Genomic DNA, 14,960 nt, shown 5'->3' with positions numbered 1-14,960 from the left:
CTCATCAAAACAATAGCGAAGAAGAATGAACACGATAGGCAATATATCCAGAGAGACTACTATGAATCACGAGAGACGGACAACTTGCGAGATCCATAACAAGATTCAACCAAAGGGCTCGTATTTGTTTATAAAAATAACACTATTGCTAAAAATTCCATGCTATATATTTCCGTTTTAGTTTGCAATCTTAATCACAACCTTTCCATAGTGCTTCTGCTCCCACTGATGCTGGTACGCCTTCTTGGCATCATCAAACGAGAAGATGTTAGAGTCAATGACAGGCTTAATCTTATTAGCGTCAATGGCCCGGTTCATTTCCTCAAACTGCTGCTTGGAACCGACAAAGATACCGCGGACAGTGCAAACGTGGCTGAGAGCAGCCATCAGAGGGGGCTGCTTGTCGGATGCTGCAAGGAATCCGATGATGGTGATGACTCCCTCCAGCTTGATGGCCTTGAGCGACTGTTCAAGACTTCCAGGGCCGCCGATCTCGAGAATGTGGTCGAATCCAAGGCCTTCAGGAGTCAGAGATCTGGCAACCTCGCCCCAGTTAGGAGTCTCTTTGTAGTTGATGACGTGTGTGGCTCCCAGCTTCTTCAATTCCTCGGCCTTTTCCTTTGTAGATGTAGTGGCGACAACGGTCGCGCCAGCAGCAGCAGCAAACTGGATACCTGAAAGGCTTACACCACCGGTGCCCTGAGTCAAGACCCAGTCGCCTGCCTTGACGGTCTTCAGTCCGTAGAGGGCGTTCCAAGCGGTAAGGGGAGCGCAGGTAAGGGTGCTAGCTTCAAGAGCGTTCAAAGTGGATGGAGCCTTGACAAGAGCGTGGTCTCCAAAAACGGCATACTCGCGCAGGGTGCCGTCAATTGCACCACCGAAGCCACTTGCAACGGCGTCAGGAGTAATTGGGTTGGTCTGGTGGTGCTCGTTGAACAGGGTGCAAACTCGGTCTCCCTTGGCCAGCTTGGTAACCTTGGGGCCAGTTGCAAGGACAATGCCGGAGCTGTCAGACCCGGGAACAACGGGAAGGTTAATTACAAAGGGGTAGAGTCCCTATCAGCCAAGTTAAATCTCAAAAGCCATTGCACCATCTTTTCCGGGTTTACTTACTCTAGGAATGGCCAAATCTCTGTAGTTGAGAGACACGGCCTCAATCTGAACCAATACATCGTGATCGCCAAGGCTGGGAAGAGAAACGTTTTCCTTCTGAACAAGGCTATCGAAAGTGCCTTCCTTGATCTCGCTGACAGACCACGCTCGGGTAGTAGTTGGGAGAGCCATTGTGATAGAGTGTAAGAGTATGAAGCTGTTTAGGGTGAATTGATGGTGGTGTAGTAACTTGTATGTGCTTTGAGTGTTTTGGTCAATGGCAAGAATCCATTATCTGGCGTCTATCGACAGATATTTATATCATGATGTGGAAAGCGGATTCATTGTGGACTCGCCCCAGTTTTTCATAATGGTATCATGGAACTTGCCGCTTTGCCTTTCTTGAGAGCACTCGATGTCAAGCATCGCTTTGACACATTATGCATTATTAATGATACGTCAACGATGTAGTACAGTCTCCATAAATCTAGAGTGAAGCCATCTAACTGTCAAGGGTGACGACTTTTCAGCTTACACATCTAGCGTTGCAGGTGGCTTGGAGAGCGTCTTCAATCTGTCTGATGTGTAAGATAGAGTTTGTTTCCCCTTTCGCCACATCTGCAGAATCAGCTTAGGACAGATGAGATACATGGTGATTCCAACTAATTGTCCGATCCCTAAAGCTTGATTTCAAAGGAGGAGCCTGCAATAAAATCGTGCCAAACAAAGCTCCACGGCATTAAATCATTCGAGCGCTACTTTAGGAAGTGACACGGGATCAATCTCATTGGCTCGAACAGCCACAAGCGTCGGCCGACCCCTGTCAGTATAACGGTTAATGCTATTCTAGAACGGAAGCTAGGGTCGGCCGACCCCTGCTCGGCACCTCGCGTACACCGTCTGCCCTCAAAATTGGCTCACACTGTCAATGCAGCCTCCTTATCGTCGAGGTAATACGCCAATATACGCCTCCTGGTGTCGTCCACAACGAGTTGAGGGTGTTTGAAGGGGTTATTGACGCACAACGCATCAAGTACTGTATAATATGTGTAAAATGTGTTTCGCCCTCGATTTCTCTCCTCATATGCGTAGACTGCATGTACTCCGCAGGTGACGCAAATTGATTTGTTATTGCTGGTACCCATCAGACACAAATGACTTTAAGCAGCGACGTTTTTCAGTGGATTTGTTTAATACATGTAGCTTCAATGAGGGTGACGTGTATGCTAAACAATTAAGGGCATTGGTATTAGGCTGTAGGCTTTGAATAGCCCACGTCTTTCTCTTCAGCTAAAGTCGCAGTCATTTTTATTGTATACTACATGTATCTTCGCCAGGGACGTACCTCCATCACGTAATGCAACGATAATATTCTCGAAATAATAAACATCTATATATACAGCCCGCTATCCTTTATGGAGTCTAAATAAATCGAGGCAATTGCTTAGCTTCCTCACGCTGAGGGACAAATCCTATCCTGTCCTTGCAATAGAATTCAACGCCAATGTTGTTGTTCAAGTTTGCGGCTCCGTTATCCAATGAGCCAGCCTTGATGACAATGTCTCCAGGCATGATATCGAGCTTTCCATACAGGCTGGAGCCGCAGTTGGAGCAAAAGAAGTGCCTGTTCTTGTTGCCAGACTCTCCGGTGGTATCGTACCACTTGGGCTCACCTGCGTTCAATTAGGTCTCTATACAGAATTTCAAGGTTAATGGGGAAACGAGTTTACCTTTCGTGACTTGGAAGCCGTCCTCGGGAACCACAGCGTTGGAGGTGTATGCTGAGCCGGTCCACTGCGCGGTATTAGTGGTGCAATTCAACTTGTTCTCTATCGTGGCACATACCTTTTGGCAGTCGACGCAGTGGCAGAGAGCCGTCACCTTGGGCACCTCGCCTGTGTGATACCTTGTATTAGGAGACAACTGGTAAATCTGGAATCACGGCAAATATTGAACTCACTGCTGCTGGAGTATGCGATCTCTCCGCACAGGCAACTTCCAGAAAGAGGCATTTTAGGCAGAACGTTTCGGATAAAAGGTCGATAACTCTATATTCAAGGCACAAATTCTTCTACCGTACATTCTTCCATCCAAAGTGCGCGGGGTGACGTGCCCTCTTAAATCCCTATTCACCACTGCTTCGAAGACACCTCCCCTCGTGCGATAGTCCGTGTTAGCCCGCGACGGTCCGATGAAGGGCTCCAGCCATGGCCACAAATACAGTGGGTTCAACATCAATTTCATCTATTTTCGAGGGGTTTCCATAGCTTTTATTCCGGTCCTAGCCGGATATATTTGCCGATTCAAGTCCCATATATTTGGAGGAGTGCTTGGCGTTTTGCCTACATTGCACGTATCCTCGATTACATAATGCGGCGTGGGTGCAACAAATGCATGAATTCGCACTGAGTGGATCTGCGCCAGAGCTATGTAATTTGTATTCTACCATTCGGCTGCGATTATATATTATTGATCAAAGATAGAGTTTTCATAGAAAATGGATTGTATATTATACAATGAGCTAAAATCCTGTGTATCATGGGGCGGATCAGATTAGAAGTAGAGTACTATATTCAGTTCGGTAGTGCATACATATATGGACCACGCTATCCCGTCTACAATTTGGACGCTTTAAACATACATTGGATGCGGAAATTCTGCATCTTACCAATTCTTTAATAATTCTTTAGCCGAATCATTAAGATACATTTCTACTACATAATTACTCCCTTACCTTACGTCAACGCTGGGGCTCCATTACCATGTCTTATATCAGCAGAATGAAGCGTGATCTGCCTTGGATCCAGCTTCCGTTTATTGCAAATGCGCCAATGAGTGGCGTTGCTACCAGCAAACTTGCAGTTGCAGTTACTATGAGCGGAGGTCTAGGACAGATTGGATTTACAGGCAGCCCCCTCGGACTGGAAGCTGAGCTGGAGAGTGCTCAAGCCCAACTGAAAGACTTCATGGCTGCCAACCAAAACCTCGGTGTCCTTCCAGTGGGAGTTGGTATTATCGTCATTGGTAGTACACCCCAACGCTGGCTACCGATCTTTGCAAGGTTTAAGCCTGCAGTAATCTGGCTCTCATTCGGAAGTGCGCAGCAGATGCAAGCCTGGACGGAAGGAATACGAGAAGTAACTTCATCTTCCAAGGTGTGGATACAAGTTGGAAGTGTCAATGCTGCTTTGAAAGCAGCTCAGAGTTGCCAGCCAGACGCATTGGTAATGCAAGGAAGCGATGCAGGCGGCCATGGCCATGCAAAAGGGGCAAGTGTAGTAACACTGGTTCCGGAAGTGTCAGATGCTCTCAAAGAGCATGGGCTCTCTCACATCCCAGTTCTTGCAGCTGGTGGCATCATGGATGGGAGAGGAGTAGCGGCAGCCATAACCCTTGGAGCTGAGGGTGCAGTTCTAGGCACTCGATTCATTGGAGCAGAGGAGGCAGTTATGGATTCAGATGTCCGCGAGGAAATCTTCGCAGCATCTGACGGTGGAGAGTCGACTGTGAGATCTCGGGTGTTTGACGACATTTGGGGCACAAATCCCTGGCCACAGCTATACGACGGCAGATGTTTGAGAGGCGCGATCTACAATAATCGAGAGATGGGGATGGATATTGACTCGGTACGGACACAATTCTACCGCGATACTGAGCGGTCCCTGGTAGAGGAAGTTAACACGAGAGACGTTGCGTGTATCTGGGCAGGGGCAGGAGTTGGGTTGGTCAAAAAATTGGAACCAGCTGCTGATATTGTAAAACAAGTGCAAGAAGATGCGAGAAGGAGATTACACGATGCAAAATTGCTAGTCTAGCAAAATGTAGTAGTTGCAACTTACCGTATTGATACGATAATAGAGCATTACAAAGCGCCATGGGCGAGTTACCGGACCAATTTGTGATGATTTGAAATATAGAGTGATTGTTTATTTGGTCCTCTCGGAGATAATCGCCAGTGACATGACTCATTTCAGATCCAGTGCCCCAGTAAGTGTCTCTACATCTAGATCCTCCCGACCTGACACTGCATATCATGGAGTAGCCGTCGTTTGGCGGCGCACACAGCATACTTCTTACATTTTGCCCAATCGGCACTCTGGATCCACTGACAGGGATCGTCCGACGCCTGCTCCTGAGCTGCCTCGAGCGGGTCGGTAGCTCGACAGTTTGCATCGCACTGTAGAACTAGACACTCTTTAGGACTGCTGGCGCACGCCACCATTGGCAGACATTTTATTCTCTGTATCGATACTTGGGAGTTAGCTCAGCAATAGCCAGAGTTTACTTTGTGTTTCTTTACTCTTCCATGTACTGGTACCCTGTTTAATTAAGCAGCTGCGTACTAATCAATGTTTAGCTTTCCCGAGGTGGCGGACTAGATTTGACAAGGGTCGGCCGATGGCATATTAACCCTTGTGTCTCTTGGTCTTTTCCAATACGCAAACCTACGAGTTACACGTTCGCCAGTGATAGCCCGAATTATCCTGCCCAGTATTGTATCCTCGCCTTGTCTTCCCAAGTCACGTATCCATTTGTATCAGTATGTCCGATCCGGCAATCTTGGCGTCGAGCAACAACGAAGTCAAAGTCTCGGCTACTCGGACCGGCTACATTCCCGGGACGTGTCTAAACTGCCGGCGCCAAAAGCAGCGTTGCGACAGGATCCTCCCTCAGTGCTCACGTTGTTCCATGTAGGCTTCTTATCGCGCCGTCAACTTGTATCTGTTGACCATCAGCACAACATTAACGCCATGGCTATTAGGAAATCAATTCGATGTGTCTATCCAACAAAGACTGATGTGTCAGCCCGCGGGCTGGTACCGATATCCAATGACACGGCTGATATGTTAACATCATGTTTCGGTTCTTGTCGGTTCCATCTATCCCCTATAGGCGAGCGCAATTTGATCTGGGCGGCTTGCTCAAATCACGGCTCTTATATCGAAGGGGACTCCTCCCAACCACCACTATCTCAGCTCGTCAGAGACATTTTTGGCCATGCCTCCATTCACGTAACAGATGTTGTGGCCAACTATATAAGTCTTGCCTATCACTGGTTTCCTTTTTTGGACAAAGATACTATCTACGGACAAGCAGCGCAATTTATCTCGGGCGATGCGGCCAATCACGACGACTTTGCACTATTGCTTCTTTCTATGCATGTATTTTCGGAGGGCCTTTGCGCGTACTCACCTAACCCGGCACAGAGTGCTTTATACCGCACTGCGCGGCAGCTTTTTGCCGTTCTACAGTCATCTCCAGATGTTCAAGTCCGCGTTTTGCTACAATGTGGCATTATCTTAACGATGTACGCATGCGGCCATGGCTTAGGCAGGGAAGCGTATGAAACCTTGACAATATGCATTGGCCTCATTCGTCGACTCAGCTTCAGCGAATATGTGGCAGGTTCAAAGAACAGTGCTATCAAAGACTATCACAGCCAAGTAGAGTTAGATCTCCACTGGAGCGCAATTATCTTGTTAGATCGGTAAGCTACAAGCACGGCGGTCGTTCTTATCAGCACGATATTGTGAAGCATCGATCTAATCTAAATGCAACAGTACCATCGTTCTATCTACTATCGATCACTGCCTGCCATATCTAGTAGAAGAGGCTCATCTCCCCCCAAACTCTGCGATCTTGAGGGTAACACAAGCCGATCTCTACTCACAAGATGCTATTCGAAATTTCTTGGCTCGAGCAGACCATGCTATTCGTATGGGCGATACGCTGAGGGCTATAAGAAGTTGTGACTTTACCAAATACGAAGTGGTGGAAAGAGAGATGTGCAGTGAAATTGGTGACTACATCCGTACAAGTGAAGGAAGTAATTTTCCTATTTGCGAAACTATCTGTATGACTCTTAGGTGAGCAACGCACAACCCTTTTAAAAAGAAAAATCGTGGAATATCAGTTCTAACCATGATTGGAAGTGCATTGATTATGCTATATCGCACGAATGACTACTATAAAGTATCAAGGCATAATCCAAAGTCCACATTAACCTTCAATTGCGCACGGAATATGATCATAGAGACATGCCGTGCCGAATCCGAATGGCTCCAGAAGCATGGCTGGTTCAACAGCACCAGACCATGCTTTATAGGTCTGTGTTGTTTATACGGTGCTGCTGCTCACCTAGATGAGCTTTGTACGGATGGGCTGTCGATAGAAGACAAGGGTATCCTCAGACATGCTGTATCAGACTTCTCAAGACGCTGGAAGATTTCAGGTATGACGCGTTTTCTTTTTACTGTCGATGGTAGTTCTGCAAAGGATACGCATTCTAACTGACTGATCAGATAACTTTTTACACCATCTTGACTCGGCCAAGAGGGTAAGTGGCAGCTAAAGACAGCTAAATTGTTTCTTAACTTGCTAATTGTGTAATCTCCCAGTTTTAATTCACATATCTCACCCACATTGAAGATCCATCCTGGAAGTCCTCAGCCAACATACTTGCCGTATTTTGTCAAAACCTCATCCACCTTTAAGCGATCAATATCTTCCTCTCTCAAGCATACGGCCACATCGATATCTCCGGCGTCGGTTTTAGGCATAAAGTATAAAAGGCCTTCCATGGGCTTGAACTTGTGTCTTTTCGCGATGTGCGGGTTCCCCAGCTTTCCGAAAGATTGCTGATATAGCCCCTGTCCAGCCCAACTCGAAAACATGATGTCGTACTTAGTAGGGTCCAGCCGCGCCCCATACGTTATGGTACCCTTGTCATCACTCTCTGCTACCGCTGTTGCAAAGGTGTGGATTGCAACAGACTGCAAGTTTCTGATATCATCACGGAACTTACCAGCGAGAACAGAGACATCTATAGCGCCGGCAGCGTCCTTCAGTGGCAGTGTTTGATCGACGCAAAATACCATATGGCCCATGTATTCTTGAGGGACCGGGGTCTCCAAATAGCGCCGCGAGTTAATGGCCCGAGAGAAAATCACGTTTGCTCCAGGCGAACCAGACCCAAGGCGCTGAATGCGTACAGCCGTGATCCGTTGACAGACCAGAGCGGACAAGGCATCGTCAGTCGAGATCCATGAGCCTGGCGTGGAGGCAATACGCTTGAGTTCTACTAAATTTGAGCCAGGGAAGTGAAAGTATACCCATTTGCTGTTAGGTGGTGGACTGGAAGCCGCATTTGAATCCGGCGTTCTTTTCTGAACGAGATAGGGGGTGAGATCGGCCTTGGGCTCGTCCGGGTTTAAAAGTCGAACGACATTCCTGCGATCCCGATTTCCCTGCTCGAGTTCAAGCTGCGTTAGCGCCTCGCCCCGGCAGGCCTTTGCGAAAAGTCGAATCAACTGGGCAAGGCCGTTCATGTCGACAATATTGTGCTGGCCTGCGAATGTTACGAGTACACCGCCTTCGATGAAGTTGGCCTGGATGAGAAGTACCGGTGCCGGCTCAATTGACTCGTCGTAACTAGTGGGAATTCCCTGTCGCGAGGACAAGATCTCGCCATCAAGCATCGACATTGGCGCACCTGCGTCTACAATGGTTTGAAATGACGGACAAAGTTTGCGGCAGTCCTTTGCCACAACAGGAGTGAGACGCGTCCCTAGAGCATATGGGACGATTTTCGCAAGGCCCGTATTTCCTGGAGCGACTCCTTCGTGAATAACATGTCCCGAGAGCCAAGGGAACGCATCTGTGAGCTTCTTTGCTGCTGCTTCAAGGTCTGCTGTAATGGCTTCGTCGGATGCCATCTCTGGCGTGGGAAAGCCGAGGACGATTTGGGTGTAAGTTTTGAGGAACATGAGTTGTCCTATGACATCCTGGTATTTGGAAAAGTCCTCCATTGTGATATCTGTGAAGAAGATAATAGACTATACTTTGAGCTTGTCTGCGATCGCGGCGACTGATGACGTGAGATATGCTATGGCGATGCAGCGAGCTTTAAAGAGTTTCGGCTGGCGGAGGGAGTAGGTAGTTCCCCTCTTTCACTTAACGAGTATTTATTTATGCAACTTGCAAATGATTCAAAAGTTACGCTATTTGAATAGTCACAAAGATGTCTCACCTTGAGGTTGATTGCGATAAGCGATGGATGCACTCTAAGGATTAGTGTCTTACCTACATGTATGTATGCCTGACCCTTTGCGCCTGGAAATGTGACATGAAAAGCGATGGATTAAGAGATCATCCACTAAGATGAGAGAGCCGGAATGCGTACTGTATAAATTTTGGAGTCCGAGGGTGGATTTGATATATTATTAGTTTCCAATTAAGTTCCGCATTAAATATACAACTATTATATGACTGTAGGTAGCTACTAAATTTAGCTCAATAGTTCCATGTTCTTTCAAATCTTGAGCCATAGCACTACTGTTGTAAACAAGTTAGTCTCTCTTAATATTCCGCTGCTTACAAGCTATATTTGTGCTCTTAGTTTTATAGAAATGAGACCGAGGATCCACCGCAATATCCGCAGGATCCCGCCCTCGCTCTATTATCTTCAATAGCAATTAGATGCTCGGTGTTTGGCGCCTTTGAACTGTCGCCCGTTGAAACGAGAGATTAAAAAAAAGGACACATATGATTGCTCCACCGCGGCATTATTTTTGTTGGTGGTGTAACACTATCTCAAAAAATGGATTGCTTTTAACTAGCTTATATAAACAACAGCAGCTTCCTGCATCCAATGTTACATACATGTATGAACCCCGCGCCACTCCTAAGCACAGATATAGAGCGAGGATATTTGCCTGCGCTTTTTATGAGAAACCAGGCTGGTATTGAGACGATGGCTTTTTGATGTAATGAAGCTAGAACATTTGAGGTCTTATTTTTAGGAATCAGATTGAAGTCCACACCTTCTTACATGTACATCATATGACTTGCATTTTCTGAGCCTAGCAAATAGCCCGTCTGCTATAAGATCGCGCTTACTTCGTTGCGGAGAGATTTTTCTTTTCGTTTATGTTTACGTCAATTTTTTAGGAAATCAACATGTTTTCGTCTGTTTATATGGTTTCCTAGTAATCCTTTACAATTGCTCCTTTTCCCGTTTCCAAATAGGTAGGGGAAAATGGCTCCAGGGTAGCTCATTTTTGCTCAAACCCTCCTATTTCAATCGGATCGCAAAATCCGGCTGGTTTAGTTTTATTTTTGTACGGCCGTGAGTCTATTTGACCATTTTTGCATATAATTTAATACTGTAAAGGATAGGAATTGGGCTACGCGCCCAAAAAACGGCAGCCCAAGCCGTCCTGCTGCCCACCTGTAACCCTTGGTCGGGTAGCCTGCTCAGGAGATTTAAGCCCTGTGTTCTTTGGTTGATTGGTTGGCTTGTTGCTTGTCGGCTGGCTGCTTGTCGGCTGGCTGCCGGGCTCCTCTGTTGGTTGGGTGATTCCAGCCCCGGGGGTCCCGGCGTTGGTGGGCCCGGAGGAAGGTTCCCCGGGGGGTTGGCTCGGGGCCGGGTGTGCTGGGCCTGGCCTGATAGACCGGGGCGTCTCGTTGGATGGAGGCATAGGGGGTCTCGAGCATGGGGGATTCAGGGTGTTCTTTCCCTTCGTAGGACAGCGCTTTCTTGACGAAGATCTGGAATTCAGCGCATCCCTCCGGGCCTAGAAGGTGGACCCTGGTGTCCATTTGCTGCGTTTCGAGGAACCACGCGGTGAGTTGCGCCACCGCGAGTGCGCCGGTGATCTCGGTGTCGAAGACATCGGCTTTATTTAGCTCCTCGATGGTGGTTCTGTGGGTGGACCTATTATAGGTAATAGTTCCCCAATCCGTATTCCCATTGAGCTGGGACCCGTCAGAGTACGAGATAATCTCGCCTCGGGGTATTTGGGCGCAGTATTTGGCATGGGTTTCGGCTCCCTTATCCTTTCCTAGCGGGAAAAGGTCCGGGTCGGTGATGTAGAATGCGTGGTCTTTGGCTTTTGGGAGCAAGGTCCGTGAGGGTTTGGATCCTCCAGACGATTGGGTACTACGGGTCGAGGTTGGCGACCCGTGCTGCGTGTCTTAGGCGTACTTGATCAAGGGGAAATATTATTCAGCATCCCAATTTCATTATCCAGCACTCCAGCTGTTGCTAGTGTTATCAAATTGCAGCTATTTTAATCTTTTTCCACTACTGCCTCTACTGCCTCCTCCACTGTTTCTATTACTTCAAGTATTTTCTAGTGGTTAAATGTTTTTTATATGTGTTAACGGCCTTGTTAAGCCACGCCTGGAGTGCTGAATAGCGAAATTGGGATGCTGAATAATATTTCTGTTGATCAAGTAATAGTGGGATGCCCGACAACCTGTGTAGAATGGGGATAGGAGTTGTTTTCCAGACCGGAAGCACTGCGCGGCTGCAGCTTTCGCGTTGGTGTCAATCTCCTTCAGGAGCCTATCGTTAACCGCCGGCCTTTGCAAAGAAACACATCTAACAGCTGACTCAGCCAAGCCAGAGGGGTTGCCGTTTCACAATCGGGTTGCCTCTTTATTTCCCCGCGCGACACTTGTATATTATCTATCAGCCCGTTTGCCTTTCAGTATTAAACTTTCGGGTTGCCGAAGCCATTGACATAAGGTTTAATAGATCACCGTCATGTTGCAGCGACCATCCAGCCGCGAAGACTTCGAAGTCGCCATCATTTGCGCTTTACCACTCGAGTTTGACGCGGTCGTCCTCCTGTTCGATGAATTCTGGGATAAGGATGGGGACATATTTGGAAGAGCAATCGGAGACCTCAATACTTATACAACAGGCCGCATTGGCAAACATAATATTGTTCTAGCTCTCTTATCCCAGATGGGCAAAGCTAACGCGGCGGCGGCCGCCGCTAACATGCGGTCCAGTTACGGAGCTCTCAGGCTGGTCATCATAGCGGGAATATGTGGCGGCGTGCCGTCTAATAGCCAAGGCGAGATGTTCCTCGGAGATGTGGTCATTAGCAAGTCTATTATCCAATACGATTTCGGCAGAAAATATCCAGATGGGTTTATGCGCAAGACCGGTGAAGATGATTTAAGGAAACATGATAAAAATATTCGCAACTTTCTGGCACAATTCACTACAAGCAGAGGTGGAGACAAGCTTTTAGAAAAAACCGCCTCTTTTCTTAACCAGCTCCAACAAAAGGCTGTGAAATACCAAGATAAATATAAATATCCTGGGATATCTCAAGACAAGTTATTTGAGTCAAGCTATCGCCATAAGCACCGTAACTCAGTGGCGTGCATCTGCAATCATTGCCACGGAAGAAAGGATCCAGTATGTGATGAAGCCCTTAGCTCGTCATGCGATGATTTGGGATGCGATGAAGATTACCTAGTGGTGGTGAGAAAACGTCTCAAGGAGCAAGACAAGGAGCAGGAGCCGGCTATCTATATTGGTGCAGTTGCATCGGGCGATACAGTTATGAAATCTGGAGAAGACCGGGACAGGATCGCAGAGAAAGAAGAGGTTATTGCGTTTGAGATGGAGGGAGCTGGGGCATGGGAAGAATTACCATGTATTGTGGTCAAAGGTGTGTGCGATTATGCCGACTGTCATAAGAACAAGCTCTGGCAGCACTTCGCAGCGGCAACGGCAGCATCTGCAACAAAGGCAATTCTTGAACAGTATATTCAAACGGACAGAGGTCGTGGCCGGTTTATTCAAGAATCATTGAGATCCCTCTTTCTAGTTCCATTTGGACGAAACCAGAACTTTGTTGGAAGAGAAACTATTTTATCAGGGCTTATGGAAAAAATTCGGCCGGGCGTAAACAAGGACGACTGCCAAAGAACTGTTATTGAAGGTCTCGGGGGTGTCGGTAAGACACAGATTGCATTAGAGGCTGTCTATCTACTTCATAACGAGCAACCTGACTGCTCCATCTTCTGGGTACCGGCGGTAGACGCAATGAGCTTTGAAAACGCTTACCGCAATATCGGCAAACAGCTCAAGATTAAGCAAATTGATGAAGAGGCTGATGTTAAGCTGCTTGTTAAGGCTGCCTTGGGCGAAGAGAGAAGCGGTAGCTGGCTCTTGGTTATCGATAATGCAGATAATACAGACCTGCTCTTTGGTGCGGCTGGACTTTCATTTTATCTCCCGTTTAGTCGAACAGGCTCAATTCTATTCACAACACGGAACCATGAGGCAGCAATAAGGCTGGATGCAGAAAGCATTTTTAATGTAAGACAAATGACCGATAGTGAAGCCCTCAGCCTGCTACAGAAAGGTTTAAAGGAGAGCCAAACGAGCAATGCAATGGCCACGAAGAGGCTGCTTGATATATTAGCAAACTTACCGCTAGCAATCAGGCAAGCATCGGCATATATGGCTACAAAATATATATCAACTCTTGATTATCTCGAACTTTGCGAGTCAGAGCCTAAGGACATGATTGAATTACTAAGCAGAGATTTTGAGGACCGACATCAAGATAAAAAGAGCCCAGTGGCTACGACGTGGCTTATTTCATTTAGCCATATTATACAGCATAACCAGCTAGCAGCAGAGTATCTTAAATTCATGAGTGTCTTAGCGGAAAAGGATATTCCAAAGTCTGTTATACCTATGGCTATGAAATTAAAGGCTATAGACGCAATTGGAATATTACAGGCATATGCATTCATCACTCAGCGGGAGGAAGAAGATTCATTTGATATGCACCGGCTTGTGCGACTGGCGATGCGAAACTGGCTAGAGAAAGAAGGAGACCTGGAAGGGAGCATAACGTATGCGGTACAACGACTTGATAGGGTGGTGCCGTTTCCAGACTATAGGAACAAAGCCCTATGGGTAAAGTGTTTACCGCACGCACAGGCTGTCTTAGAGCATCCAGAATGTTCCACAGATAAGAACGCAGAAATTAATCTATTGTCCAAGGTGGCCGAGGGAAATCATCTACTAGGACGGTATAAAATAGCAGAGCGGATGCATCTGCAGGGACTCAAGCTAGAGGAGAAGACGCTTGGAAAAGATCATCTATTGACGCTTTTTAGCATGAATAGACTTGCGATTGTGCTTAAGAGACAAGGCAGATATCAGGAGTCAGAGAAGATGCATCGGCAGACCCTTCAGCTACAGGAGGGGGTATTTGGTAAAGACCATCCGAAAACACTAAATAGCTTGAATGGGCTTGCGATTGTGCTTTCTGATTTGGGTAAACACGAGGAGGCAGAGAAGATGCATTGGCATATAATTAAGTTAAAAAAAGAGGCGTTTGGCGAAGACCATCCATCACTAATAAATAGCATGAATAACCTTGCGACGGTGCTTTCTAATTTAGGCAGAAATAAAGAAGCAGAGACAATGCATCGGCAGACACTTAGGCAGAAGGAGGAGACGCTTGAGCAAGATCATCCATCAATACTTGAAAGCATGAATAACCTTGCGCTTGTGCTTAGAAGACAAGGTAAATATAAAGAAGCAGAGAAGATATATCAGCAAACAGTTAAGCTAAAGGAGAAGGTGTTTGGTAAAAGCCATCCATCAACACTTGAAACCATGAATGGCCTTGCGATTGTTCTTTTAAAGTTATACAGATATGAAGAGGCAGAGAAGATATATTGGTATACGGTTAAGCTATATGAGGAGGTGTTTGGTAAAACACATCCTTTAACGCTTGATAGCATGAGTAACCTCGCGCAAGTGTTTATTAACTTGGGCAAATATGAAGAGGCAGAGGAATTACATCGGCAGACACTCGAGCCAAAAAAGGAGGTATTTGGGAAAGGCCACCCATCAACACTTCATAGCATGAGTGACCTCGTGGTCGTGCTTAGGGGTCTAGGCAAATATGAAGAGGCTGCGGACATGCAGCAGCAGATACTTAAGATAAAAGAGGAGGCGAAAGCCGGAATAGTCTCGCGAACTACCTGAGAGAAAAGAGCAGGCAGGGAGTTATAGCTCAATTGAACACGCATATTCTCTA

At 46.9% G+C, this 14,960-nt stretch overlaps 6 protein-coding genes across 6 annotated transcripts; 3 read left to right on the top strand and 3 right to left on the bottom strand.

Annotated features, from left to right (window-relative positions):
• Positions 1-104: 104 nt before the first annotated feature.
• GGI43DRAFT_398801 (zinc-dependent alcohol dehydrogenase family protein) lies at positions 105-1,769 on the bottom strand. The gene is made up of 2 exons (XM_083205258.1): positions 1,114-1,769; positions 105-1,056 (listed from the first exon to the last, which is right to left on the bottom strand). The coding sequence occupies exons 1-2, from the start codon at positions 1,282-1,284 to the stop codon at positions 178-180; spliced, it is 1,050 nt and encodes a 349-aa protein (XP_083063604.1). The 5' UTR covers positions 1,285-1,769; the 3' UTR covers positions 105-177.
• Positions 1,770-2,130: 361 nt separating this feature from the next.
• Positions 2,131-3,669, bottom strand: GGI43DRAFT_398799 (Mss4-like protein). The gene is made up of 4 exons (XM_083205257.1): positions 3,053-3,669; positions 2,938-2,987; positions 2,823-2,886; positions 2,131-2,765 (listed from the first exon to the last, which is right to left on the bottom strand). The coding sequence occupies exons 1-4, from the start codon at positions 3,102-3,104 to the stop codon at positions 2,515-2,517; spliced, it is 417 nt and encodes a 138-aa protein (XP_083063603.1). The 5' UTR covers positions 3,105-3,669; the 3' UTR covers positions 2,131-2,514.
• A 185-nt stretch (positions 3,670-3,854) lies between these two features.
• GGI43DRAFT_421300 (nitronate monooxygenase) lies at positions 3,855-4,907 on the top strand (the record flags this gene model as incomplete). Its single annotated transcript, XM_083207935.1, has 1 exon — positions 3,855-4,907. One exon carries the CDS (start codon positions 3,855-3,857, stop codon positions 4,905-4,907), a length of 1,053 nt encoding a protein of 350 aa, XP_083063602.1.
• A 727-nt stretch (positions 4,908-5,634) lies between these two features.
• GGI43DRAFT_421299 (uncharacterized protein) lies at positions 5,635-7,444 on the top strand (the record flags this gene model as incomplete). Its single annotated transcript, XM_083207934.1, has 5 exons — positions 5,635-5,783; positions 5,855-6,580; positions 6,654-6,959; positions 7,026-7,324; positions 7,395-7,444. The coding sequence occupies 5 exons, from the start codon at positions 5,635-5,637 to the stop codon at positions 7,442-7,444; spliced, it is 1,530 nt and encodes a 509-aa protein (XP_083063601.1).
• An 18-nt stretch (positions 7,445-7,462) lies between these two features.
• On the bottom strand, positions 7,463-9,188 carry GGI43DRAFT_299283 (transferase family domain-containing protein). The gene is made up of 2 exons (XM_083201511.1): positions 9,175-9,188; positions 7,463-9,092 (listed from the first exon to the last, which is right to left on the bottom strand). The coding sequence occupies exon 2, from the start codon at positions 8,898-8,900 to the stop codon at positions 7,539-7,541; it is 1,362 nt and encodes a 453-aa protein (XP_083063600.1). The 5' UTR covers positions 8,901-9,092; positions 9,175-9,188; the 3' UTR covers positions 7,463-7,538.
• A 2,002-nt stretch (positions 9,189-11,190) lies between these two features.
• On the top strand, positions 11,191-14,960 carry GGI43DRAFT_398785 (TPR-like protein). The gene has a single exon (XM_083205256.1). The coding sequence runs from the start codon at positions 11,642-11,644 to the stop codon at positions 14,906-14,908; it is 3,267 nt and encodes a 1,088-aa protein (XP_083063599.1). The 5' UTR covers positions 11,191-11,641; the 3' UTR covers positions 14,909-14,960.

Source organism: Trichoderma evansii (assembly GCF_050947405.1).
Source record: "Trichoderma evansii strain SZMC 28006 chromosome Unknown GGI43scaffold_4, whole genome shotgun sequence".
Classification (NCBI taxonomy): domain Eukaryota; kingdom Fungi; phylum Ascomycota; class Sordariomycetes; order Hypocreales; family Hypocreaceae; genus Trichoderma; species Trichoderma evansii.
This window is presented reverse-complemented; position numbering and strand designations above follow the sequence as displayed.

What these genes read in the sequence shown, in the direction of transcription:
- GGI43DRAFT_398801 (XM_083205258.1), bottom strand. Translation starts at nt 1,284, where the DNA reads ATGGCTCTCCCAACTACTACCCGAGCGTGGTCTGTCAGCGAGATCAAG. An exon ending in GAGATTTGGCCATTCCTAGA is followed by an intron (nt 1,057 to 1,113) that starts GTAAGTAAACCC and finishes CTTGGCTGATAG; the next exon opens with GGACTCTACCCCTTTGTAAT.
- GGI43DRAFT_398799 (XM_083205257.1), bottom strand. Translation starts at nt 3,104, where the DNA reads ATGCCTCTTTCTGGAAGTTGCCTGTGCGGAGAGATCGCATACTCCAGC. An exon ending in GATCGCATACTCCAGCAGCA is followed by an intron (nt 2,988 to 3,052) that starts GTGAGTTCAATA and finishes GGTATCACACAG; the next exon opens with GCGAGGTGCCCAAGGTGACG. An exon ending in CGGCTTCCAAGTCACGAAAG is followed by an intron (nt 2,766 to 2,822) that starts GTAAACTCGTTT and finishes AATTGAACGCAG; the next exon opens with GTGAGCCCAAGTGGTACGAT.
- GGI43DRAFT_299283 (XM_083201511.1), bottom strand. Translation starts at nt 8,900, where the DNA reads ATGGAGGACTTTTCCAAATACCAGGATGTCATAGGACAACTCATGTTC.
- GGI43DRAFT_398785 (XM_083205256.1), top strand. Translation starts at nt 11,642, where the DNA reads ATGTTGCAGCGACCATCCAGCCGCGAAGACTTCGAAGTCGCCATCATT.